The sequence below is a fragment of the Natator depressus genome, chromosome 1 (genome assembly GCF_965152275.1).
Source record: "Natator depressus isolate rNatDep1 chromosome 1, rNatDep2.hap1, whole genome shotgun sequence".
NCBI lineage: Eukaryota > Metazoa > Chordata > Testudines > Cheloniidae > Natator > Natator depressus.
In genome coordinates, this window is record NC_134234.1 from 209123666 (window position 1) to 209151653 (window position 27988).

Below are 27988 nucleotides of genomic sequence, written 5' to 3' on the forward strand. Positions count from 1 at the left end.
AAGAATCCCATGCACTGCTACAGACGAGGGACCGAATGGCTCGGCATCAGTTCTGCAGAAAAGGACCTAGGGGTTACAGTGGACTAGAAGCTGGATATGAGTCAACAGTGTGCCTTTGTTGCCAAGAAGGCCAATGGCATTTTGGGCTGTATATGTAGGGGCATTGCCAGCAGATCGAGGTACGTGATTGTTCCCCTCTATTCGACATTGGTGAGGCCTCATCTGGAGTACTGTGTCCAGTTTTGGGCCCCACACTACAAGAAGGATGTGAAAAAATTGGAAAGCGTCCAGCGGAGGGCAACAGAAATGATTAGGGGACTGGAACACATGACTTATGAGGTTAGGCTGTGGGAACTGGGCTTGTTTAGTCTGCGGAAGAGAAGAATGAGGGGGGATTTGATAGCTGCTTTCAACTACCTGAAAGGGGTTTCCAGAGAGGATGGATCTAGACTGTTCTCAGTGGTGGCAGATGACAGAACGAGGAGTAATGGTCTCAAGTTGCAGTGGGGGAGGTTTAGATTGGATATTAGGAAAAACGTTTTCACTAGGAGGGTGGTGAAGCACTGGAATGCGTTACCTAGGGAGGTGGTGGAATCTTCTTCCTTTGAGGTTTTTAAGGTCAGGCTTTACAAAGCCCTGGCTGGGATGATTTAGTTGAGGATTGGACCTGCTTTGAGCAGGGGGTTGGACTAGATGACCTCCTGAGGTCCCTAAGGTCAAAGATTTAGGCCAGAGTAGAGTTGTGTAGGGTGTTGATAAAAAGTGTGGAAGCCAGTGTAGGGATTCAAGGTATGTGCGTGCATGTGTGTGTGCATGAGAGAGAGAGAGAGAGAGAGAGAGAGAGAGAGAGACAGTGTGTTCCTTATCCCCTGACAGTTGTTGCAAAACCTATATCTAGTACCTGGCTTCACTTGTATATTTTTCCCCTTGGGTATCAATTTATTTCAGCTGACCAACAAGAAAACATGTACTGTCTTTTGCATAAAAAAACCCCAAACCCAACTGTGGACAATCATATAAGTATGAACAGACTTGTGAAGAGTAGAGAATAAAATTATGTGATGGATCTGCAAAGCAGGAAACTACAACTCCCATCAGCTCTCTCCACATTGTACATTCCCTTTCCCCTGGCTAGTGGCTACGTATGGGGAAAGGCCCTGAACCAGGAAGTGTCTGGGATCAGTTGACGAGGAGTAGAGGTTGTGGGAAGGGGAGTGGAAGCAGTGGCCACATGGCGGCAGCGTGGAGCTGGAGAGAAGCTAGAGGCAGGAACAGTTGCAGAGCTGTTTGTGGATTGGGCTGTGACTGCCTGGCATCACAGCTGGGTGCAGGGCTGTGCAGAGTTTATGGTGGAGCAGCAGCGGCTGGACAGGGAGCCAGTACAGAGGGGCCCCAGTGAGACACTAACTGAGCCTGTCCTGGAACCATGCAAACTCCTATTTGCGTGAATAGAGACTGGGCTGGAGAGGACATCCTAGGCACTAGGCCTGAAGAGTCCTGACTCTCTATTGGACTGCCCCGTGGACCAAAACAGGAACCACTGTTGCTCCCTTTGAACTGTAACTATTTAATCCTCTGTACCTAGGGTATCTGTAATCTTTCCCCTTCCTGCCAGCCCTAGGAAAATATCTTTTCCCTTAGCCATGTGTCTGAGCGGTTAGTGGGACCCATCAGGGTTAAGCCTACAAGGCCTAGTTGCTGAAGCACTTATAGTGCTTGCCTTGGAGTCGCAGTATACCTGGCACTAGGGTTGCCAGGCATCCAGTTTTCGATTGGAACGCCCCGTCGAAAAGGGACTTTGGCAGCTCCGGTCACCACCACTGACTGGGCCATTAAAAGTCTGGTCGGTGGTGCAACGGGGCTAAGGCAGGCTCCAGGGCTGTCCTTAGGCAATAGCAGCATATGTGGCTGCAAAGGGCATTCGAAAATTTGGGGCATCGCTAGGTCTTAGTGTCCACCCTTCCGCCTCTTCCTATCCCTGTTCTGACCCTTCCTGCAGGTTCGCACCACAGCTGGCTGCTGCAGCCTGGTGAGTCTAGTACTTAAAAGCGAAAAAGCCTTCCAGCCTGCCAGACCTATTAGCACAACACTGAAACTGTTAAAGAGTCACTCAAGTGGTAATGAAGCCATTTAACAGGCATTTGCCAACCTCCAGGTATATACTGTCAGTTTCTGAGTTTACTACAAAAACACCTGTGCATTACTGTTTAAAATTTGCTTTAAAAATATTTCATTAGTGTGTTGCTGAAGATTATAAAATCACATCTCTAAAAAATCCTTGCATAGATTTTTAGGTGCACAATCTGAGTATTCATCTTTAGCTTTAAATGCTTGGATCTTCAGACATATAGTTTTTTAAATAAATCCTTCAAAAGACCACCCTTATCTAAAATACATGTGTGAGCCCGGGCTGCCGTCGGGCATAGGGGCACCAGTTTAATAATACTGCATAGGACACCATAAATCTTAAGGATGACCCTGGCAGGCTCCCTGCCTGCTCTGGCTCTGTGCGGCTCCGGGAAGCGGCCGGCATGAACCTGTGGCCCCTAGGTGCAGGGGCAATCAGGGAAGCTCTGTGCACTGTCCCTGCCCTGAGCGCCACCTCCGCATCTCCCATTGGCCAGAAACTGCAACCAAAGGGATCTGCGGGGGTGGTGCCTGCTGGCATGGAGGTACCTGGCTGCCCCTGTACCAAGGAGCTGGGCTGGACATGCCGGCTGCTTACGGGAGCAGCGCAGAGCCAGGGCAGGCATCCCTGCCTTAGCCCCCCTGCGCCGCTGCCCGGCTGGAGCCCACACACTGAACCCTCTGCCCCAGGTCAGAACCCCCTCCCACACCCCAAACTCCCTCCCTCTCCCTCAGGTTGGAACCCTGTCCCGTACCCTAACTCCCTCCCAGAGCCTGCATCCCAACCCCAGCCCTGAGCCCCCTCCCAGAGCCCACACCCCACGCCTCCTCCCACACCCCAAACCCCTGTCCCAGCCCTGAGCCCATTCCTGCATGCAAACTCCCTCCTGGAGCCCGCACCCCCTCTTGTACCCCATCCCCCTACCCCAGCCCTGAGCCCACTTCCGCACTCAAAACCCCTCGGCTCCAGCCCAGAACCCCCTCCTGCACCCCAAGCCCATCATCTGCACCCTCAGCTGGAGCCATCACCCCCTCCTGCACCCCAACCCTCTGCCCCAGCCCAGTGAAAGTGAGTGGTAGTGGGGGAAAGCGAGCAACAGAGGGAGGGGGGAATGGAGTGAGTGGGGGTGGGGACTTGGAGAAGGGGCGGAGCCTTGGGGAAGGGGCAGGGTAGGGGACAGGGCAAGAGTGTTTAGTTTTGTGCCATTAGAAAGCTGGCAACCCTACCGCACTACTTGCACCTTTAGGGTGTGGGTTACTCCATTTCTGAGCAGTCCCAATAATCACATGACATGAGCCCACATCTCATGAGCTGCCAGTGCTAGAAATACTTTTGGGGGAACCAGTACAAATGGCTTCAGCACCAGGAAACTTTCCCCTGCACTGATATTGCACTAGCGAGCAGAGAAAACAAACACAAATATGGTCATTGCAGGTTAAATATGACCTGCAAAAGGGGGAGAAGTGGGAGCAATGGCTTGTATCTTTTCTCTTTTCCTTACGGTGTATGGAAAAAGCTTTGTTTTTAATCTATGCCTTTGCCTGTTGTTTTTTTCCCTCCCTGTTGACAACAGTGGTCAGTGCTGGATACTCCAGAGAGAAGCATAAAACCCGAAACCTCATTGTATAATGCTGTCCTGTAAGGATACATTTCTTCCTAACCTCTGAAGGTGATATTATGCCCTGATCAAGAGTATTAATAGCCAGATAAGCTACAAATATACCTCAATAATCCAGCCATACCCAGAAACCCCAGGAAAGCACCCAGAATAATCTAGAAGCCTCAGAGACCACACATAGGCACCCAAAGATGGCTAGAGACAGATCAAGATCCAATGGCACCTACAGAGCCCACAGTTATCTCCACTAGCAAAACACCAGAGGACCTGGAGACAACCCAAATCCACCAGCATACAGATACTCCCCAAAATATTACTGCAAGGTCTATCAACAGCCAGACACCCCATAATGATGCCCAGAATTTCAGTGGCACTCCAGGCCCCCAGAGATATCTCCATAATTGTGTTCACTATTCATAGTGACAGAGTTAGACATATTCTGTTAATCCTGGGGTGCCACTCGGTGAAAACTTGAACATCCTCATCAGCTGTGCAAATGCTCCTTTGCTGTCTCTCATTAAAGGAGGAGGGCTTCAGGGTTTATACTCACATTAATACCATCCCAGGAGAAATCTGTCCGGGTTTGCTATGGAAGAAAGAGAACATGTTAATGTAACACATGGGTGTAGAGTGTGGGACCATGTATTTCTCTAGTGGCTGGTCCTAATGATTATAACAGCCTGCTACTTACTCACAGATAAAGGAGTTACTCCTTTAGCTCAGGTGGTATGGGCTTGTGCTTTTGGTTCTGAAGGTCCCTGTTTCATTCCCTCCTGATCACTGTGGTGTCTGTATGTATGCGGCCATGGTTTATGACATAAGGGAGTGGAAATATACAAAGAAACACAGAGGGAAAAAGAGAGAGAGACAGACAATATATAACCCTCTGATAGGAATCCCCTGCATTCACACTGCCTTCCTTCTCTGAACATTGTGCACTGGCAATGTCAGATATTTTCAAAGAGGATGAATTTGTCAGGTCCTTATTTCAGGGCAGTAACAAGTGCATAACCCTCTGTGGGAGCTGCACGGCCCTTGGACTCACTCAAAGGGGAGCTAGAAAACTGGAATATTTCAGACGAAAATGGTTCTATAACAGGGTACAAAACCATTCACTCCTGAAGTGGTTAAATGCATCCACAGAAAACCAATCTTCCTTCTGCAAACCAGTTCCAAGTGTCCCCTTCTGCCACTATAGTGCTAGTTCATTGAGGATCTCCTTGAGTTACTTATCTCCTGTTCATGGCACAACTCCCTAAAACAGGAGCTTCTGGGAGTTACACTCCACAGTTGAAGAAATGCTGAATCAAGATGCAATTCTTATATATTGTTATTTTGTAATGTGTAAAATTGTATGTGCTTTGTAAATTAACATGGCATGGCTATTGAATAAAAAGATCCGTGATCTTTTTTGTTTAATGTGAAAGGTCTTGTGATTGCATGCACTGGACATTACAAAACAGAAAACTCATATGTGTTAAATTACAGAAGCTGCATCATTCAAAGCATGAAATGAATCAGCACAGGAGATACTGCCCAATAATTTAACAGCAGAGATTTAACCGTGAATACCCCCTAAAAAACGTAACAAGAGACTAAAATGCTCTTTGTGTGGAAGAAAAATCTAATAGGCCTAAACTAATAGGCCTAAAACTTTGGTCAAGCTAACTGTGTGTTTAAAGCATAAGAAGAGGGTGAGGAAAATTCTATTAAGAGGCAGATAGCAACAGCTCAGCTTAAAAATGTAACCACAACCGCTAGAAGTTAGAAAAGACCGTTAACCACAAAGGAAGCACCTGTCAATAACAGGTAAAACTTGTTTTGCTATATTCCAAATAAGGCAAAGCTACCGTTAAGCTTGCACTATATGCCAAATAAGGAAAATGCTGTTGAAGGAAATGTGCTTAACAGATTGTGGTTTTCAGCTATATAAGCTCCTGTATTTTCTGTTCACGGCAGAGCAGCTCCGGCTGACTCTCTCTGTATGCGCATACTTAAATAAAGCGGGTCTCAGGCTTGGTTCTGATTCAAGCACAATGTGTGGTTAATTTTTCCACTACAATCTTGGTGCCGTGATTCGGATAGACAGCGACACCCGAGAGCCGGAGGACCGTGAGCTGTTTGCCACCAGACCCCGGGCCCATCAGAAAGGTAAGAGACCTTTTGAAATCTCTATATTGGGTTTCTGGTGGAGGACTGCCCGTAGGCTCTGGGCTTGGGTGAGTTGTACGCTCTATCCGGACTTTTTGCTGCCAGACACGCCTGATGCCCTTGTGGTGGGTTAGAGTCCAATCCAGCTTTGGTTTCCCCAGGAAGAGCCACTGGTTGTGGCTGGGCAGGTCGTGGATAGACCTGGGCAGGTTGTGGATAGACCTGGGTAGGTCGTGGATAGACCTGGGTCCGTGTGCCAGTGTGAAAGTGAAGGTTGGTAGACCGGTGTGAATGTGAGTCACAGGAAGACTCCCAGAGCGCCCTGCAAAGTCAGGTGTCTCTAAAGCAAGCCCTGTGACTCCATCTAGCGGGCATCGTGATAAATGCCCTGACCTCGGCAGTTTCCCTCTGCATGGCATGGCATGACCGGCGAGGGGCCTGTCTTGGTCTAGGAGTGTGTGATCCTATCCCTTCCATCCTTGGACAGTCTGTTTCCGTACCCTCTTTCCTCCCCTGTCTCTAGCTCCTGCCCAGAAGGTGGCTTAACAAGCCACTGACTGGTCTGATCACCTCGCCTGTAGCAACAGAGTATGTGGTGCCAGCCAATGCTCTTTGCTGAAGGCAGGCTGTAAGACAGTCGTGGAGACCCTAAACAAAACCTTCCCTGTGTGAGTGTGATGAGTGATTTGAGGTAAGTACTGGGGGCCGGGAAATCCAAAAAGGATTCCCCTCTCGCCAGGTGAAGTACTGGGGACCAGAGGAGCCAAGAGGATTCCCCTTTCGCTAGGTACAGATGGGGGCCGGTGAGTCAAAAAGGATCACCATCCCGCCAAAAGGCACACCGGCATGTACGCAAATTATAGCCCTTTCACTTGCAAGTTTTTAGAGAAATGGAATTGGTATACCAGGGATGATCCGAAATTACAGTTTCCCTTAGAGGGAAGTTTCGATCTTGACAAGATTGTGCACCTCCGAGGCGCACTTCTTACCAATAATGTCGGACAAGGTCAGTTTGATTCATATTTCGATTGGTATGGGGAAACAGAAAAATGGCGCCGTGAATCTCAAATGAGGAATCTGAAGGACTCACAGGAGAAACTTAAAACACAATTAAAAGAGGCAAAGGAGAAATTAACTCTTTCCCAAACCCCGGCTGGCCAGCAAATACCCCTTTACCCTTCAAGGCCCCTTCAGAAAAACCCTTCGGCCCCATTCACAGATCTTATAGATTTATACTTAGAATGTAGACAGCTGACTGCCCCACATCACCTAGACAGGCAAGTGCAGGTCCGTCCACTCAGGGCAGAACAAATGGAGAGGGCAGTGGACCCCACACACCTCCACCAGACTACAGTCTGGAGGCTGACTCCACTATCCAGGGACCCCTGCTCCAAGCAGTAACACCAATGTCAGCATCTACTTCACACCCTTCCCCTGAGTTGCCCTCATATCCCACAGGGAGACCAACCACTACCCTAGCAGACTCGGTCCAATACAAAGACAAACTACCGGAAAGTTCATCTGGACCGCTGGCAAGGAATACTAGACAACAGAAGTTACAATCCCAGGGGCCCCTCTCCCCGTCATGTAACAGTGTTCCCCTTGCACCAACTCCTAGGCCCAAGTGTTGATAATTCGGGTCAGGCAACCCTGGTGACTGTACACGCCCCTTGGTCTCCCACAGATCTGTATAATTTGATTGAAAAATTTCCTAAAATAAGGGAAGACCCCATCAAATTTCAAGAATAATTAAAAACAGTCATAAGCTGTTACAACCCTAACTGGGCAGATTTAAACTGACTCCTAAGAGGAGTCCTGCCCAGGGAAACATTAAATCACCTCCTACAAGAGGCCCAGTGGCCCAGCGATGACCAAGGCCATAATAGGAACTTAAACACAGACAGGAACAACCTGCTAGATGCAGTTCTCAAAATCTGCCCAAAAAGGCAGATTGGACTAAAATTAGTGCTTGTAAACAAAATAAAGGAGAAAACCCTGCTGATTATATGCAGCGCATTAAGCAGGTTTTCAAGAGATATTCTGGCATAAATAATGCAGAAGAAGATGCTAAACAAGACATAGTGGCCGCTTTTGTCCAAGGACTCAATCCACGATTGGGAGCCCAATTAAAAATTGGTACCATAGATTGGGAAGGAAAAAACCCAGACGAAATTCTAGCAGTTGCCCAGCATTACTACCGTCAGTTAGAAAAGAAAAAGGACGACATTGAAACTAAATTAATGACCCTCCAGATCCAGAATATACTGAAACCCCACAGCAACCACCCGTTAAGGGGAAGAGGAGGGAAACCCAACAGAGATCCCCACTGTCCCCCTACTCAGGGGCAAACCAATGATGCCTGTTACTGTTGCGGACAGGTGGGCCTTTGGAAAAGTAATTGTCCCAATCGCTTTAACTGACCAATCGACCCTGCCCTTGCACTGCAATATTCTTCCACAGTTCCTTTGTGCCCTCAAAACCGTTAGGATAGCCAGGAGATGGGTAACATCATTGCTCCGCTTGTCCCTTTAAACCAAACAGGACCATATGTAAACTGTATAATTAATGGCAGCCCTACCTCTTGCCTGCTAGATACAGGTGCCTTGTGGTCCACCCTCCGCGCGGGTGACTTCCCTTCCCTTCCAGTAACCTCAGAAATAGTAAATGCAGTAGGAGTGAGCAACACTCCTATTCCCCATCCCGTCTCCTCACCTCTGACTGTCTCTATCGGTCCTCTGTCTGAGCACCACGCTTTGCTCCTCAGCCCCTGCTCACCTGTAAACCTTTTGGGAAGAGACTTGCTGTGCAAATTAAATTGTATAATTTATTGTACCCCAGATGGTGTGTATTTGGATTGTTGGATCATATTAAAGAAGTTCTGTATTAAAATCACAAATGAGTTTGATTCCCCATAGTTTAAATTCCAGGGTATTACTAATTAAGAGGTCTCTTGGTTTTTGGTACTGTTTCTCTCCCTCTATGTGTGAAACTTGCAAGCTGCTAATTGTGTTAGTACATTCTCAGACAGAGTCTGTTCTCAAAGCAATTCACACAGAGAGAGACTCAAAGCAATACTCTGTAACAACAGAAACAGCACCCAGAGACTCCCCGCCCTTTTGTTGTATTAACAATTGTGATTAAAAAAGAGATAGAGGATGTTTGTGGATGGATGCTTGGTGTGGATAATAACTGAATGATCAGGGAGGTGCCAGCCTAAGAATCCAGTGTCCGTCGGCTGAAGAAGGCGTCAAGTGGAAATAACCAGAGGACCCCCGGAGGGCAGACTGGAATCCACCCAACAGCCTCAAGAATGGGAGAACCAAAGAACAAGATAACGTCTAGCAGCACGGAGCCATCAGCAATGTGCTATCCGCTGATTGATTCAGCAACAGCATGATGAAGCAATTCCCATAGACTGGCATAGGAAGAAATTCCTATAAAAATGGACTCTAGAAAGTGAGAACTTTGGGGTCTGATTCTGCAAACCAACTTCTAGGAGCATCAGATGAGCATCTGACAAGGCCCTGCTCCCTCCTCATGTCCAGGCCACCTGGCCAGTGGCTTGGCATGAGCAACTCTAAGGCTGGTAACTATGATAACAACCGTGCAGAACCTGTGTGTGTGTGTTTGTATGAATGAATGTGTGAATAAATATGAGATTGAAGGGAATGTTATAGCTATAACTAACTGCTTACTATGATTCTTTCTGTATTCACAATAAATGTGGTATTTTGCCTTTTCCTCTTTAATAAGATCCTACTGGTTTTTATTTTATTGGTATAACAGGATGTCCCTGACCCCCGTCAAAATGAGGTCCTGGCAGTCCTGCAATTGGGTGCTCCAGAGGAGGAGACCGACCCCAGCCCTTCCTTGTTGCGACAGGAATTGCTGGCCAAGGTTCCTCCCTGTTTGTGGGCCGAGCATGCCAACCAGGTAGGGTGCAATCAGGACTGCCCGACTGGTTCAAATTCACCTAGATCCGACAAAACCCCTTCCTAGAGTTCAGCAATACCCTCTTTCAAGGGAGGCCGAAGAGGGAATCCGCCCAGTGATTACCTCCCTAATTTGGCAAGGAGTTATTATTCCTACAGTCAGTAAATGTAACACCCCCATTTTACCTGTAAGGAAACCTGGCAAGCAGACTTGGTGCTTTATCCAGGATCTCCGGGCTGTCAATGCTGCTGTTCTCCCTACCTACCCAGTTGTCCAAAACCCTGCTATTATCCTCTCCTATATTCCTCCCTCTGCTGTTTATTTCACAGTTGTTGACCTCTGCTCGGCTTTCTTCTCTATCCCTGTCCACAGAGATAGTCAATATCTGTTTGCTTTCACCTACCAAGGGTGTCAGTACACTTGGACCAGGTTACCCCAGGGTTACACCGAATCGCCCACCTTGTTCTCGCAGATCCTCAAAAGGGATCTGGATGATATTGAATTCAAAATGGGTTCCACTCTAGTCCAGTATGTAGACGACCTGCTATTGGCATTGCCGTCTTTAGAGGCCTCTAAAACTGATTCCCTTACGCTATTGCAAGCTCTAGCGAGAAGGGTCATAAAGCCTCCAAGTCTAAACTGCAGCTCTGTCTGCCCAAAGTCCACTATTTGGGACATGATATTTCAGCTGGAGAGAGATGATTGTCCTCTGCGCAAATACAAGCCATCCTCCAGGTCCCTAAACCAACCACTAAGAAACAAATGCGCAGCTTCCTAGGTATGGCCGGGTATTGCCGACAGTGGATTCTTGGATATACAGCTATTGTTAGGCCCCTGCAAGAATTAACCCTTGACAAAGTCCCTGAACCCCTTCCTTGGACTCCAAAAGCTGAGGAAGCATTTACTAAGATTAAGGAAGCTCTTACCAGGTCCCCCGCCTTGGGCTTACCTGACTACCAGAAGCTTTTCACCCTCTACTGCCATAAGAAGGAGGGAATAGCCTTGGGGGTCCTTATTCAAACTCATGGTGACAAATGATGCCCCGTAGCATATTATAGCTCCTCTTTGGACCCTGTAGCAGCTGGACTCCGTCCTTGTCTTCGGGCGGTAGCTGCAGCCACTTCCCTTGTGGAGGCTTCTGCTACTCTCGTTTTCGGTTCCCCCTTATGTGTTGCTGTCCCGCATGCTGTGACCACCCTACTTCTAAAAAGCAAAACCCAACCCCTCTCTAACTCCAGACTAAGTATGAAATGCTGCTTTTAAATGCCTCAAATGTAACTCTTACTCGTTGCCCTGTTCTTAACCCCACTTCCCTACTTCCCATGGCAGCTGAGGGAGAACCTCATGACTGTTTAGCCAAGACAGCAGAACTCTCCACTCCTAGAATTGATTTGAAGGATACCCCACTTCATAATCCTGATCTATTATTCTATGTAGATGGGTCCTGCCTCAGAAATTCTGCAGGCCTGCTCGTGGCCGGCTATGCTGTTTGTTCCCAACACAAGCCTGTTGAGGCCCACTACCTTCCGGGAGCACACTCAGCCCAAGTCGCAGAGCTTGTCGCCCTTACCCGTGCTTGTACTTTAGCCAAGGACAAGTCTGTTACCATCTACACCAGGGGTCGGCAAATCTTTGAGAAGTGGTGTGCCGAGTCTTCATTTATTCACTTTAATTTAAGGTTTCGTGTGCCAGTAATACATTTTAATGTTTTTTTAGAAGGTCTCTCTCTATAAGTCTATATATTATATAACTAAACTATTGTCGTATGTAAAGTAAGCAAGGTTTTCAAAATGTTTAAGAAGCTTCATTTAAAATTAAATTAAAATGCTGATCTTACGCCACTGGCCTGCTCAGCCCGCTGCCAGCCTGGGGTTCTGTTCACCTAGGCCGGCAGCGGGGTGAGCGGGGCCGGTGGCCAGGACCCCAGACTGGCAGTGTGCTGAGTGGCTCAGCCCGCTGCCAGTCTGGGGTTCCGTCCGCCGGCTCCTGCCAGCCACGGTCCTGGCTGCTGACCCCGCTCAGCCTGCTGCTGGTCTGGGATCCTGGCCCTGCCCACATAGAGTGGGTACCTTCCTTCTCCCTGATTCTAGCCCATTCTCTTCCTCTCTCTCTGCACTGAGCTGAGGGTGGGAGTGCACTGAGCACAGGGCTGGGAGTGAAGGAGCAGGCTGGGGGGTGGGGTGTAGGGTCTGGCCAGGAGCTAGAATGAGGGAGGGGGCTCAGGGTTGGGGCAGGAGGTTTGGGGGTGGACTGCTTACCTGGGCAGCTCCCATTTGGTGCGAGGGGTGCAGGTGGGAATGTGGGGGGGTGCAAGAGTCAGGACATGGGGTGTGCGGGGGCTGGGGGCATGTGAGGAGGGTGCAGGAGTCAGGGCAGAGGGCTGGGGGCATGTGAGGAGGGTGCAGGAGTCAGGGAAGGGGTGTGGGGGAGCTGGGTATGTGTGGAGGGTGCTGGAGTCAGGGCTGAGTTCGTGGGGGGGTGTGGGCTGGGGTCATGGGGGTGCTCCCAGCCCCCTGCCCTGAGCAGCTCACGGCAGGGGGCTGGAGGGGATATGCCCTGATTCCACCCCCCTTCCCCAAGGCCTCGTCCCCTCCTCTTCTCTGCCTCCTCCCCAGAGCAGGAAGCATGCTGAGGCTCCGCTTCTCCCCCTCCCCGCTCCGCAAGGGCCATCAGCTGATCGGAGGCAGGGAGGGAGAGGAGGAGGGGCAGGAACCCAGCATGCTGGGGGAAGAGGCAGGGGAGGGGGGAGCTTGCCTGCTCTGCAGCAGCAGCCGGCAGGACCAAGCTTCTTCACCCTGCCCCGGGGGGGGGGCAGCGGCGGAGAAGAGCGAGCCGGGGCGGGAAGGAGTTTTAATGGCACGCTGCTGCCTGCCAGGGTCCTGGCCTGGGTTCGGCACCGGGCTGAGCGAGGCCGGTGGCTGGGATTTGGCAGGCAGCAGTGTGCCATTAAAAATCGGCTTGCGTGCCATCTTTGGCATGCGTGTCATAGGTTGCCATCCCCTGATCTACACAGACTCTCGATATGCCTTTGGGGTGGTTCATGATTATGGGCAACTATGGAAACACCAAGGATTTCTCACTTCGGGGGGGGGGGGGGAGCGGGGGCAAAAATTAGTAATGGGCCCTTTGTTGGTGCCCTTCTCTCTGCCCTTCAACTCCCTTCTGCCATTGCCAATGTAAAATGTACTGCTCAAAAACCTTATGATGATGTTACCAGAGGAAATGCACTGGCAGACGCTACTGCCAGACAGGCAGCCCTTTCCGGGTCTCTGGCTCCACTTGATTTTATTTTCCTCAGTTCATAGTCCCCCCCCCATGCCTGCCTCTCTCCAAGATTTATCTCTTATGCAAGATTCGTCCCCAGAACCAGAGAAGGACGGATGGAGGCGGGATGGGTGTACTTTGCAGCCGGATGCCTTGTGGTGCTCCCCTATCTTGTCCGTGTGTCCCATGGATTGGCGCATGTGAGCAAAGGGGGGATGATCGCTTCAGTACTGCGTCATTGGTATGCCCCAAATTTCTCCATTATGGCACAGCAGTACTGCAATTCTTGTCTGATCTGCCTAGCCCACAATAGTGGCAGACCAGTTCAGAAAAAACCCGCTGCACACCCCACTCCGTGGGGACCTTTTGTAAATATGCAAATCCATTTTATCAACATGCTGAAATGTTGTTCTTATGAATATGTTCTTGTTTGTGTCTGTATGTATTGTGGTTGGATAGAGGCCTACCCTTGTGCCAAGGCTGATTCCCTCACCGTAGCAAAAAAATTGTTGAGGGATTTTATTCCTCGGTTTGGTCTACCTCTCTCTATTAACAGTGAACGAGGTACCCATTTCACAGGCCAAATCATGCAACAGATTTGCAGGGCTCTTAACATCACCCAACACTTTCATTGTGCTCATCACCCCCAGAGTGCAGGGGCGGTTGAGCGCAAAAATGGGGAACTAAAGAACAAAATCTCTAAGATCTGTGCCGAAACCAGCCTTAAATGGCTTGATGCCCTACCCCTTGCTCTCATGTATATGAGAAGCACACCTGCATGCAAACATGGCCTATCCCCATATGAAATCCTTAGGGCCAGACCCATGCGTATGCCGGCATCCCCTCCCCCACTCCCTTGTCAATTGGACCTGCAACTGAACGATGATACTGTTATGACATACTGTCAAACGCTAATTCATTGCATTAGGTCTATCCACTCACAGGTCCAAAGTGCCCTGGTGGAACCAGCTGACACACCGTGCCACCCCCTTCAGCCTGGAGATTGGGTTTATATTAAGGTATATCAAAGAAAGACTTCTTTGGAACCCTGTTGGAAGGGCCCCTACCAGATCCTATTGACCACCCATACAGCGGTCAAGTGCAAGGGACTCGTCAACTGGATCCACACCTCCCAAGAAAATAAAGCCACCCTTGAACCCAGACGCTGAGGATTTCCAACCGCCAGACCCAGTTCCTGAAAGCAACGAGAGTGGCCGTGACGACAACCCCACTTCAGGCCCCAAAAGGGAACCTAGGTACTACCTCAAGAAGAGACAGTGATACCTCTAGTGATTTGCCCTTATAGCCAGTTAAGGCTTCAGGCCTGCTGGTAAAGGGGACAACAGAGATCAAAGGCCAAAACAAAGCCTTTAGAAGTCCAGTGGAGAGCCTAGCACCCACTGGCACCCGACTGCCATGACTGACCCCGCGGTCAGAGTAAAGGAATCAGCCATGATGCAAAAATGGCTGATGCCTTCTGTTTGGTTCGTATGTGTAACTATGTTCTTGCTACTATTGCTGAATTTTCATGATACTGTTATGTTTCTTTGGATGCACAAAGCCACCAGCAATTTACCAATAAACAACCCCTCCAAAGAACCGAATAAAGTGCCAGTAACCTCTCCCTTATATGATGCTAAACCATGGACATTCCAAGAAAGGAAAAGGAACATCCGCTCTGCTGAAGCCAAGGTACAAGAATTTCTGACCACAAAAGACAGTAAGAACTGGCCCTGGTGGAAAAGATGGAATGTTGTAAATTGGCAAGGAGGAACCTGTGGGTCCCATTCTTGGGAATGTGGTATTAATTGGGTATTGGGGTTTATTCCACAGGCTGCGCCCTGTGTTTTTGGACAAGTGCCTTCACCTTGCACTGCCCTCCCTAATTGGCTTCCAGACAATGAATATCAAAAACGCCTTGCTACCACAACCACCAAACCCACCATCCCTTCCTCCATTAACCTCACCACTGCCCCCACAACCTACCCAAATGTAGACGATACCATATATTCAAATGAAGCCCAATGGCCAAAACCTTCACATTTAGTGATTTATGGAAATTTTGCTCAGAGAAATTATTTTTCAAGGTTCAGGACCGTTCATATAAGCGAATGATTGAGTGGAGAACAGATGGGGTGGTGGAAATAGAAATATATGATATCACCGCCACTGAGCCCCAAAAGTCGAAAATTGAAATTGATGGGGCCCATCATGGGACAGATATGATGGCCATTCCCGGAGTTTGTAGCCTGATAAATCAAAAAGGCCCTTATTGTTATTTGGTTACCCAACTAGTAAATAATCAAACAAATACCCAAAAAGTTTGCTCCTCTGCTGAAAAAATTTCCTGTACTGAATATGTCCCAATAACTACTAATTTAAACTGCACCATATTGCAGTACACCCCGTCCTACGATATTGATGCTGAGGCCTCTCAAAAGTATATACAGGTGTTCAGCCTTCAAATGTGGTATAATACTTCATCAAAAAGAGATGGGTTGCAGTTTCGATGGACTGTAATTAATGCTACATTAGGGACTGTAAAATTTACACTACCCTTATCTAGTTTTCAGATTACCTGTATATATCCTAATTGTTCAAAAGAAGCTGCCATTCGACAGGCACAGCAACGGACCTGGATTTCCGCTAGAAAAAGGAGGGACTTAGCCGGACACCTATGGGATGGGGCAAATAGCGTAGCTGCAGTCTGGAATATCTATAAAGGTCAGCACCATGAGGAAAAATTGGGACAGCTGGAAAAAGCCATGGGCCTTATTACTGGAGCACAGCTAGCCCAGGTTCAGGCTGGTGTTGGCAAATTACACGTTATCGCTGCCCTTAGTTCAATGACCCAAAAGCTGTTAACAGAAATGGTACTGGGTATCACCAACGCTGGAAAGGTATTGCAGTGGGATCTGGCTTGTTTGGAGGTTCAGGATTTTCTGAATGACCAGCTTATGGCCATTCAAAGGGATCTTGAACATCAGGCATGGCCTACTGCCCTTACAAATACCTCAGGAGTTCCACCTAATCTGTGGCCGTGGAGACATACTTGGAGATTTTCTGAGTGGAAATGCAGACGTTCACAGTGCTCCTTCCAAGCCTACAGGCCAATCAAAGGGATATGGGCTCCCACCTACCGAATCCTGCTGGGTCCGTGGGGAGGATGCATGTGGGACTGGATAATTCATTTGGGAACTTAAACTACCTGGTCTGCCCAGTAGTCAGTGCTCCTGGAGTAACACCCGACATTTGGCTAGGGGTTGGAAGCCAATGGACACTTTGGCCGTTAGAACGCCCTCAACTTCAGTGTGTACGTAAACTAAAACCAGGAGAGGTTGTTACTATTCATGACAACATTTGTTGGGAGGGTATGGGACACAGAATTACCCTGATAGGACACTTACTTTTCCAAGCTAATAATAGCTGTGTGCATGTTGAGACCACCACCTTGAATGACATACATTTTAATCTCATCACAGCCCCAGGCAATCATGTCATTTATTGGCCTGAGGATAAAACTCTACAATTAGCCCTCAGGTTCCAGATACCCTTTAACTGGACTGCTTTAGTACCTGACCGTTTCCAAAATTTGCTTTCAATTTTACCTAAGGTTCAGAAAATTTCCGAATTACAGGGACAAATTCACGTGCTCCAAAATATATATCAAGCTGAAAAAAATGCCTTTTATACTGCCTATAGAATGTCTACTTTTTGTACCAAAACTGATGTATTGTGTTTTGTAACTAAAGCTATTCGACAATCCCAACCACATCATATTATCGCCATGGGAATGTTATTGCTTTTACTGCTGTTTAGCATAGGATTGTGTTATTGTTGTTATAAAAGATGTATTTACCATTGCCTGTCCAGCCCTAAACCTGACAGCCTCGGTGCAAGGAAGCAGGTGGCACTAATGATTATAAATGAAATGTATGACACTGCTTGGGCAAAAGAACATGAGAACGAAAAGGAGGAAATTAACAGGCTGATGGCTATGGAAGTTTAGGCCCAATTAGTGGTGCCAAAAAAAAAAATGGCACCAAAGGGGGGAATGTGGAAGAAAAATCTAATGGGCCTAAACTAATAGGCCTAAAACTTTGGTCAAGCTAACTGTGTGTATAAAGCAAAAGAAGAGGGTGAGGAAAATTCTATTAAGAGGCAGATAGCAACAGCTCAGCTTAAAAATGTAACCACAACCGCTTGAAGTTAGAAAAGACCGTTAACCACAAAGGAAGCACCTGTCAATAACAGGTAAAACTTGTTTTGCTTTTTTCCAAATAAGGCAAAGCTACCGTTGAAGCTTGCACTATTTGCCAAATAAGGAAAATGCTGTTGAAGGAAATATGCTTAACAGATTGTGGTTTTCAATCTGTGGTTATATAAACTCCCGTATTTTCTGTTCATGGCAGAGCAGCTCCGGCTGACTCTCTCTGTATGCGCATACTTAAATAAAGCAGGTCTCAGGCTTGGTTCTGATCCAAACACAATGCGTGGTTAATTTTTCCACTGCATTTGTTTCCCCACAACAGTGTAGATCTGTTCTATGCCAGGGCCTCCCAACGAAGCCGGCACTCAAGCAATTCAGACTGAAAGGGTTTTCAGACTCACCCTGAGCTACTTTTAATGTTCTACTCTAGGAACTGAAAATCAAAGCTTTCACTTCTGAAAATTAACAAGGAGTCCAGTGGCACCTTAAAGACTAACAGATTTATTTGGGCATAAGATTTCATGGGTAAAAAACTCACTTCTTCTACCCACGAAAGCTTATGCCCAAATTAATCTGTTAGTCTTTAAGGTGCCACAGGACTCCTTGTTGTTTTTGTGGATACTAACATGGCTATCCCCTGATACTTCCGAAAATTGATGCCCCAAAGTCTTTAGTGCAAGTAAGACTTTTGTGTCTTTCCCAGCTGAGGTTGGTGACCCCAGACTCTTTATATGTATTCAGTGGGGTTGAGACTTTCTAGTCTTCTCACCCTGAGCATAGGATGGGCACTCACCTCAGTGGAGGGTCGGTGGATGCTGCTCCCATGCAACGAGCTGGTGCTGTCCATATTGATCTGGTCCACATCTTTCAATCCCTTCCAGTCCACTGCAATCACCTCATTCCCTGCGGGGACACAACATCCAGTCAGGATTCCTTGCTTCCATCACTTTAAACAGTGCTATAAGGGGTTTTACATGAGAGTTCAGCAAAGGAAGGAGTGTGTGTCATAGATTCATAAAGCTTAAAGCCATAACAGGCCTTTAGATCATTTAGACTGACCTCTGTATAGAACAGACCATTCAGTTTCATCCACTGATCCCTGTATTGAGCCCAATAACTTGTGTTTGATTAAAGCATATCTTCTAGTCAGGTATTCAGCACTGATATGGGATGGAGAATCCACCGCTGGTAGTTTATTCCAGTGGTTAATCACCCTCACTGTTACAATTTTGTGTCTTATTTCTAATTTGAGTTTGTCTGGCTTCAACTTCCAGTTCTTGTTCTGTCTTTCTCTAGATTAAAGAGCCCTTCAGTACCCAACATTTTCTCCCACATGAAGGTTACTTATCCACCATAATCAAATCACCACTCAGTCTTCTTTTTGATAAGCTCTCTCACTGATAAATCTCTCACTGTAAGGCATTTTCTCCAGCTCTCAAATTTGTGGCTCTTCTCCACAGCCTTTCCAATTCTCCAACATCATTTTAAAAAATGTGGACACCAGAACTGGATATGGTATTCAAGTACTTATCTCAGCAATGCCATGTACAGAGGTAAAACCACCTCTCTACCAGGGTTGGCAATTTCCAGGGAAAAACTAGTTTAGGACAGGGTACATACTAGCTTAAACCTGGGTTAAACTGTGAAAAATAATGGCATCAGTGGCCAGCAAGTTCAGCAAGCACAGAACGAATCTTTTCAAACTTGGAATACATTCATTCAAAACTGAGGAATAGGTGCGGTCTATCCACTACCTCAAAGTTGGTCTTCTGCTACAGGATGCTGTATGGCCAGGTGGACCCAGACTAGTAGTTTGCAACTCTGCATGCTTCTGATTGCTTAATGCTTCAACTCTGCATTATTGTCATTTTCATATAATCAAATGTTTTTGACTTCTGTTTATATAATATGGAAAACTGAAATGAGTCATGACCTGTACAACTTCCTTGAGAAAATTCCGAACCAGAATGTATAGACAGTCCAATGTTCAGTATTATAATTATATATATTAGTATTACACTCACTGCAGGTTTACATTTTATTTGTACAACTCTAAATTAATCTACAAATCTACTGCTTTATGACACCACAACTTGAATATGTAACTAAAACTAAGTAGAATGTAGTGTGCATTAATGAAACCTTTTTAAAAACAGAAAATGCCTTAAACTGGGACTAACTAGTTTTCCCCATGATTTTACCAGGTAAAATGCACTTCTGGTAAATACCATGTCATCTCTACTCCCTACTCCTACTCACTACTTCCCTGTTTATACATCCAAGAATTGCATTAGTCTTTTTTTTCCCGCAGCATTACTGAAAGTTCATGTTCAGTTGCTTGTCCACTGTGATCCCTAAATCCTTTTCAGAGTCTCTACTTTCGAGGATATGGTCCCCCACTCTGCAGGTGTGACCAGCATTCCTTGTTCCTAGATGTATAATTTTGCATTTGGCTGTATTAAAACACACATTGCTTGAATTGGCCCAGTCTACCAAGTGATCCAGATTGCTTTGTATAATTGCCCAGCCCTCATCATTATTTACCACTCTGCTAATCATTGTATCATCTGCAAATTTTATCAGCAATGATTTTATATTTACTTCCAGATCATCAATGATGGGTTCTCATGGGAGACTTCAATCACCCTGATATCTGCTGGGAGAGCAATACAGCGGTGCACAGACAATCCGGGAAGTTTTTGGAAAGTGTAGGGGACAATTTCCTGGTGCAAGTGCTGGAGGAACCAACGAGGGGCAGAGCTCTTCTTGACCTGCTGCTCACAAACCAGGAAGAATTAGTAGGGGAAGCTAAAGTGGATGGGAACCTGGGAGGCAGTGACCATGAGATGGTCAAGTTCAGGATCCTGACACAGGGAAGAAAGGAGAGCAGCAGAATACGGACCCTGGACTTCAGAAAAGCAGACTTGGACTCCCTCAGGGAACTGATGGGCAGGATCCCCTGGGAGAATAACATGAGGGGGAAAGGAGCCCAGGAGAGCTGGCTATATTTTAATGGATCCTTATTGAGGTTACAGGGACAAACCATCCCGATGTGTAGAAAGAATAGTAAATATGGCAGGCGACCAGCTTGGCTTTACAGTGAAATCCTTGCTGATTTAAAACTCAAAAAAGAAGCTTACAAGAAGTGGAAGATTGGACAAATGACCAGGGAAGAATATAAAAATATTGCTCGGGCATGCAGGAGTGAAATCAGGAAGGCCAAATCACACCTGCAGTTGCAGCTAGCAAGAGATGTTAAGAGTAACAAGAAGGATTTCTTCAGGTATGTTAGCAACAAGAAGAAAGTCAAGGAAAGTGTGGGCCCCTTACTGAATGAGGGAGGCAACCTAGTGACAGAGGATGTGGAAAAAGCTAATGTACTCAAGGCTTTTTTTGCCTCTGTCTTCACGAACAAGGTCAGCTCCCAGACTACTGCACTGGGCAGCACAGCATGGGGAGGAGGTGACCAGCCCTCTGTGGGGGGACTGGAAAAAGAAAAGCTGGACGAGCACAAGTCCATGGGGCCGGATGCGCTGCATCCGAGAGTGCTAAAGGACTTGGCGGATGTGATTGTAGAGCCATTGGCCATTATCTTTGAAAACTCATGGCAATCGGGGGAAGTCCCGGATGACTGGAAAAAGGCTAATGTAGTGCCCATCTTTAAAAAAGGGAAGAAGGAGGATTCTGGGAACTACAGGCCAGTCAGCCTCACCTCAGTCCCTGGAAAAATCATGGAGCAGGTCCTCAAGGAATCAATTCTGAAGCACTTAGAGGAGAGGAAAGTGATCAGGAACAGTCAGCATGGATTCACCAAGGGCAAGTCATGCCTGACTAATCCAATTGCCTTCTATAACGAGATAACTGGCTCTGTGGATGAGGGGAAAGCAGTGGACATGTTGTTCCTTGACTTTAGCAAAGCTTTTGACACGGTGTCCCACAGTATTCTTGCCATCAAGTTAAAGAAGTATGGGCTGGATGAAAGGACTATAAGGTGGATAGAAAGTTGGCTAGATCGTCGGGCTTAACGGGTAGTGATCAATGGCTTCATATCTAGTTGGCAGCCGGTATCAAGTGGAGTGCCCTAAGGGTCAGTCCTGGGGCCGGTTTTGTTCAATATCTTCATAAATGATCTGGAGGATGGTGTGGATTGCACCCTCAGCAAGTTTGCAGATGACACTAAACTGGGAGGAGAGGTAGATACACTGGAGGGTAGGGATAGGATACAGAGGATTAGGCCAAAAGAAATCTGATGAGGTTCAACAAGGACAAGTGCAGAGTCCTGCACTTAGGACGGAAGAATCCCATGCACCGCTACAGACTAGGGACAGAATGGCTAGGCAGCAGTTCTGCAGAAAAGGACCTAGGGGTTACAGTGGACGAGAAGCTGGATAGGAGTCAACAGTGTGCCCTTGTTGCCAAGAAGGCCAATGGCATTTTGGGACGTATAAGTAGGAGCATTGCCAGCAGATCGAGGGACGTGATCGTTCCCCTCTTTTCGACATTGGTGAGGCCTCATCTGGAGTACTGTGTCCAGTTGTGGGCCCCACACTACAAGAAGGACGTGGAAAAATTGGAAAGAGTTCAGCGAAGGGTAATAAAAATGATTAGGGGACTGGAACACATGACTTATGAGGAGAGGCTGAGGGAACTGGGATTGTTTAGTCTGCAGAAGAGAAAAATGAGGGGGGATTTGATAGCTGCTTTCCACTACCTGAAATGGGGTTCCAAAGAGGATGGATCTAGACTGTTCTCAGTGGTAGCAGATGATAGAACGAGGAGTAATGGTCTCAAGGTGCAGTGGGGGAGGTTTAGGTTGGATATTAGGAAAAACTTTTTCACTAGGAGGGTGGTGAAACACTGGAATGCGTTACCTAGGGAGGTGGTGATATCTCCTTCCTTAGAAGTTTTTAAGGTCAGGCTTGACAAAGCCCTGGCTGGGATGATTTAGTTGGGGATTGGTCCTGCTTTGAGCAGGGGGTTGGATTAGATGACCTCCTGAGGTCCCTTCCAACCCTGATATTCTATGATTCTATGAAATACAAAATAGAAATATTTATTGAAGACTTCTGCCATTTCTACATCTTTATTAACATTTTTACCATCTCTGCATAGTAATGGATTTATTTTTACGGTTTCGAGGAGTTTGTTGGTTCCTAATGTACTTTAAAAACTCCGTCTTGTTATTCTTAGCCCTGTCAGCCATGGATTTTTCCCTGATGTCTTTATCTTTCCTTACACATTTTCTCCACTTTATAGCTTCTAATTTATACTGATTACTTTCTAATTCCCCTTTTTTCCATTTGTAATATATTGTTCTTTTATTTCTAAATGCTGCCATCACTTCACCACTGAACCCACCTGGGCTTTTAGCCAAAGTTGTCCTCTTCCTTGATTGTGGAATCATGTCTTTTTGGCCAGCTAAAAAAACTCTTCTTAAAAGCTACCAATTTTCAGGCATATTTTTCTGCCTAAATTTTTCCTCACAATCAGTTTTGTTCATGAAGGCAGCAAATGTAATTATATATATCACAATCAAGAAAGATATATATACTGATTGGGACTGTCCTCTATTTTTCATAGGTTCATAGATTCTAAGGCTGGAAGGGACCATTGTGATAATTTAGTCTGACCTCCTGTGTTACACAGGCCATAGAACTTCCTATGATGAGGTGTGTAGCCCACACAGGTGCTGACAGGGTTAATGTGGGCCTAGGAGGTCAATAATGGTACCTGGCTGCACCTGGAAGGGGAGCCAGGCTTAATGGAGCCCACCTAGGCAGGAGCAGGCTGGTTAGTGTAAAGGCAGGAAGTTGACAGCAGTAGAGGGCTGCAGAGAGGGAGTCTGCAGTCACTCTCTGGGAACAGAGAGGTGGTGAGGAGGAAACCCAGGGGAGAGGATCAGTCCTAGGATCCTAGCCCTAAAGGGTCAACCCAGAGAAGTTGCGGGGAAGAAAGGCTGGGTAGGAAGAAGCCCAAGGAAACAGCATCATGGAATGGAACTGGCAGAACTTGGCTGCTGGCTCCAGGGTGGGAACCCACTGTAGAGGGAGGGTTCCCCAGTCAGCCACTGGGAAAGTGGCACAGGACCTGGAGATCTGGAATGGAAGACCATCTAAGACAGTGTATGGTGGGACTTTGTTACTTCAGAAGAGGAGGATTATATAGTGACCTGGACAGATGGCTGAGTCATGAAGATGGAGCATTCTGAATCACAAAGAGAGAAGGGCCACAGTCTGAGCAACCAGCAAAAGGGGGTGCCAGACAGGGCGAGTGCTCATTCCAGATGTACCCAAAAGGAGGTGCACCTGCAGTGAGTGAACTCCTTTACACTTCCCCAGAATAATTCCTAGAGCAGATCTTTTTAAAAAAATCCAATCCTGATTTAAAAACTGTCAGTGATGGAGATCCACCACAACCCTTAGTAAATTGTTCAATGGTTAATTACACTCACTATTAAAAATTTACATCTTATTTCCAGTCTGAATTTGTCTAGCTTCAACTTCCAGCTATTGGCTCTGGTTATACCTTCCTCTGCTTGATTGAGCTCCTTGCCTCTATCACTGTAAGGCAGGTTTTCTAATCCTTTAATCATTCTTGTGGCTCTTCTCTGAACCCTCTCAAATTTACCAACATTCTTTTTGAATTGTGGACACCAGAACTGTACACAGTATTCCAGCAGTGATTGCACCAGTGCCCATTTTGAATGTAATCAGGTCATGATCACTGGTCCCCATGGCAACCACCCACTTCCAGTCCAGTGAGTAATTCATCTTTATCCATCATAATGAGGCCCAAAATAGTTACCTCATGTTGGGTGCAATACCTTTTGTGTTAGACAATTATCTATAACTTACAAAAGTACCCCCTGCTTGTTAGCACATTGATCCCTGTGCATTCGAGATACTGTGCCTCTGACTTATCAATATCTCTAAAACAGGTAAGGGTGTCTTTAATGTAGAGTGTCACTCCTCACCTTTTTCACCTACCCTGTCTTTCCTGAACAGGTTGTTGTTATGTTCATGGCATGCACACAGCAAAGTTAAATAGAAACATAAAATACTCTTGCCAGAGGGTTGCAAAGTAACACTACTTTATTGCTTAACATTCAGAACGATAACACAAAAGAACCACATAACTGAAGAGACAAAGCAGGCTGCTCCCTAAGGCAGAGAGGCACAACTCATCCCAACTTACTGGCTCTTTGCAGTGTTGCCAACTCCACATACCAAGAAGTCACCAGACAAACCCTGAAAAGTCACTAGATGTAGCTATTTAAGCACTCAAAAGGAGTAAAAATGTCACTAAAAAAAAATGTCCAGAGAATTCAACAGAGAATTATATATTAGGGCTGTCAAGCAATTAAAAAAATTAATTGTGATTAATCACGCTATTAAAAAAATAATAGAGTACCATTTATTTGCATATTTTTGGATGTTCTCTACTTTTTCAAATATATTGATTTCAGTTACAGCGCAAAATACAAAGCATACAGTGTTCACTTTATGCTTATTATTATTGCAAGTATTTGCACTGTAAAAAAACAAAAGAAATAGTATTTTTCAATTCACCTCATACAAGTACTGTAGTGCAATATCTTTATCATGAAAATTGAATTTACAAATGTAGTATTATGTACAAAAAAACTTCATTCAAAAATAAAACAATGTAAAACTTTAAAGCCTACAAGTCCATTCAGTCCTACTTCTTGTTCAGCCAGTTGCTCAGACAAACAAGTTTGTTTACATTTGCAGGAGATAATGCTGCCTGCTTCTTGTTTACAATGTCACCAGAAAGTGAGAACAGGAATGGCACTGTTGTAGCCGCGTCACAAAATATTTACATGTCAGATGCGCTAAAGATTCATATGTCCCTTCATGCTTCAACCACCATTCCAGGGGACATGCGTCCATGCTGATGACCGGTTCTGCCTGATAACAATTCAAAGCAGTGTGGACTGACACATGTTCATTTTCATCATCTGAGTCAGATGCCACAAGCAGAAGGTTGATTTTCTTTTTTGGTGGTTCGGGTTCTGTAGTTTCTGCGTAAGAGTGTTGCTCTTTTAAGACTTCTGAAAGCATGCTCCATATCTCTCCCGCTGAGATTTTGTAAGGCACTTCAGATTCTTAAACCTTGGGTCAAGTGCTGTAGCTATCTTTAGAAATCTCATATTGGTACTTTCTTTGTGTTTTGTCACACCTGCAGTGAAAGTATTCTTAAAATGAACAACATGTGCTGGGTCACCATCTGAGAGTGCTATAACATGAAATATATGGCATAATGAGGATAAAACAGAGCAGGACACATACAATTCTCCCCCAAGGAGTTCAGTCACAAATTTAATTAACACATTATTTTTTTAATGAGAGTCATCAATACGAAAGCATGTCTTCTGGAATGGTGGCCAAAGCATGAAGGGGCATATGAGTGTTTAGCATATCTGGCACGTAAATACCTTGCAGTGCCAACTAAAAAAGTGCCATGCAAATGCCTGTTCTCACTTTCAGGTGACACTGTAAATAAGAAGCGGGCAGCATTATCTCCCATAAATGTAAACAAACCTGTTTCTCTTTGTGATTGGCTGAAGAAGAAGTAGGACTGAATAGACTTGGAGGCTCTAAAGTTTTACATTGTGTTGTTTTTGAGTGCAGTTATATAACAAAAAAATTTACATTTTTAAGTTGCACTTTCATGACAAAGAGATTGCACTAGTGTGCTTGTATGAGGTGAACTGAAAAATACTATTTATTTTGTTTATCATTTTTTACAGTGCAAATATTTGTAATAAAAATAATAATATAAATGTACACTTTGTATTCTGTAATTGAAATCAATATATTTGAAAATGTAGGAAAACATCCAAAAATATTTAATAAATTTCAATTGGTATTCTATTGTTTAACAATGTGATTCATTAATCACTGTTAATTTTTGAGGTAATCACATGAATTAACTGCGATTAATCGACAGCCCTAATACACACACACACACACACACACACACGTGTGCCCAGGCAAGTATAGTAACAAAATCGTTCAGAAGCAGCTCAATAGTGTTAATAAAATCCATTCCATGCTCTTCTTACTACATTCTGTTGCACACCAGAAGCAACTACAACAGTACACTGTCATTATCAGGGGGGTGCCCTCTGCTCATTGAGAAGGAAACGGCAGCCCTCTGCTTATTGGGAATGGCGCTTTGTACACTGCAGCTCTTGCCAGCCTGGATTTGAGTCAACAGGTTAGTGAAAGGGAGAGCCCAGAGCCAGGGGGAAGAGGGCATTCGCCTCACCTGACCTCAGTGCTGCAGGGAGCCAAGAAAGTAGATTTAAAAACAAAAATCTGCTAGCCAGACCCCTTCCCCACCCCTGAGTTTGATTTCTGAAAACAGGTGGGCAGCTAACCCCAGGCCAAGGCAGGAGAAGGAGTAAAGGGGAGCCGAAATCAAGCTAGCTCCACGTTTGATCCTGGAGTAAGGGCTTCATCCCTGGAGGCATGATGCCCTTGCCCCATTGGGGCACACGGCCCTGTCTCATCCCACCCCATCTTCCATCTGTGCAGCTCTCCTCACTGGCTAACTTGCCTCTCCCACTCTGCCTACTTCATTAGCCATCTATCTTTGCATCACAAAGAACATATCTGGATAAAACAAGCCCTGGCTAATGTGCAGCTCTCTCCGAAGTGTATCTGGCTTTAGCAAAGTATTTAATTAGCCTCCAGAAACTACTTTTCTTCACCTGCAGATTATAGTAATCTTAGCCCAAGAAGCCCTGGAGTGTGATTCCTTCCAAGGACATGCTCAGTTGAGACATAATGACATTGACTTGGTGTGCAAAAGAATGTAGTAAGAAGAACATGGAATGGATTTTATTAACAGTATTGAGCTGCTTCTGAACGATTTTGTGATTATATATATTGGTGACTTCTTTCTCTGAATGTCACTGTAATTTACAGTGAAAGTCGCTAGATTTGTCACTGGTCACTTTGACACTTATTTTTTCACTAGGGAAACCAAAAAGTCACTAAACCTAATGACAAAGTAGCTACACACTTCCCTACAGGGCCCCATAGCCCACAAGCAGGACCAGGAAAAACCCTGAGCATTTAAAGTGATAGCTTACAATTTCAATTCAGTTTTCAATGCACTACAGTTGTAACTAGGGTGACCAGGTGTCTGGTTTTCAACCAGAACACCCAGCAGAAAAGGGACCCTGGTGGTTCCGGTCAGCACCATGGACTGGGCACATAAAAGTCTGGTCGGCAGTGCGGCGGCACTAAGGCAGGCTAGTCTCTACCTGTCCTGGCTCTGCGCTGCGCCCCGGAAGGGGCCAGCAGGTCTGGCTCCTAGGCGGGGGTGCTACCCAAGCACCAGCTGCGCACTCCCGCTGGCTGGGAACCTGCGGACGAGAGCCTGCCACGCCTCTGATTAGGAGCCAGACCTGCTGGCCACTTCCGGGGCACAGTGCGGAGCCAGGACAGGCAGAAAGCCTGCCTTAGCACCCCCTGCTGAGTTGCTGGCCAGGAGCTACCGGAGGTAAGTCTGTGCCCCAACCCCAAGCTCCAAACCCCTGCCCCAGCCCTGAGCCCCCCCAAACCCATGGCCCCCTCCTGCACCCCAGAGCCTGCAGCCCCAGATGGAGCCCTCACCCCCCTTCACCCCAACTCCTTGTCACAGCCCAGAGCCA

General features: G+C 46.4%; 1 protein-coding gene across 7 annotated transcripts in view; it reads right to left on the minus strand.

Annotated features, from left to right (window-relative positions):
* Nucleotides 1–27988, minus strand: part of FAM131B (family with sequence similarity 131 member B) — an 87321-nt gene that overhangs the window by 15138 nt on the left and 44195 nt on the right. For 5 of the 7 annotated variants that reach the window (XM_074934644.1, XM_074934635.1, XM_074934626.1 and 2 more), the window contains exons 2-3: nt 18098–18207; nt 4297–4332 (exon numbers count right to left, since the gene is read on the minus strand). In XM_074934644.1, the coding sequence (XP_074790745.1) occupies nt 4297–4332; nt 18098–18207 (146 nt within the window). The remainder of the gene's footprint in view (nt 1–4296; nt 4333–18097; nt 18208–27988) is intronic. The other 2 variants (XM_074934662.1, XM_074934654.1) reach the window with 1 other exon arrangement.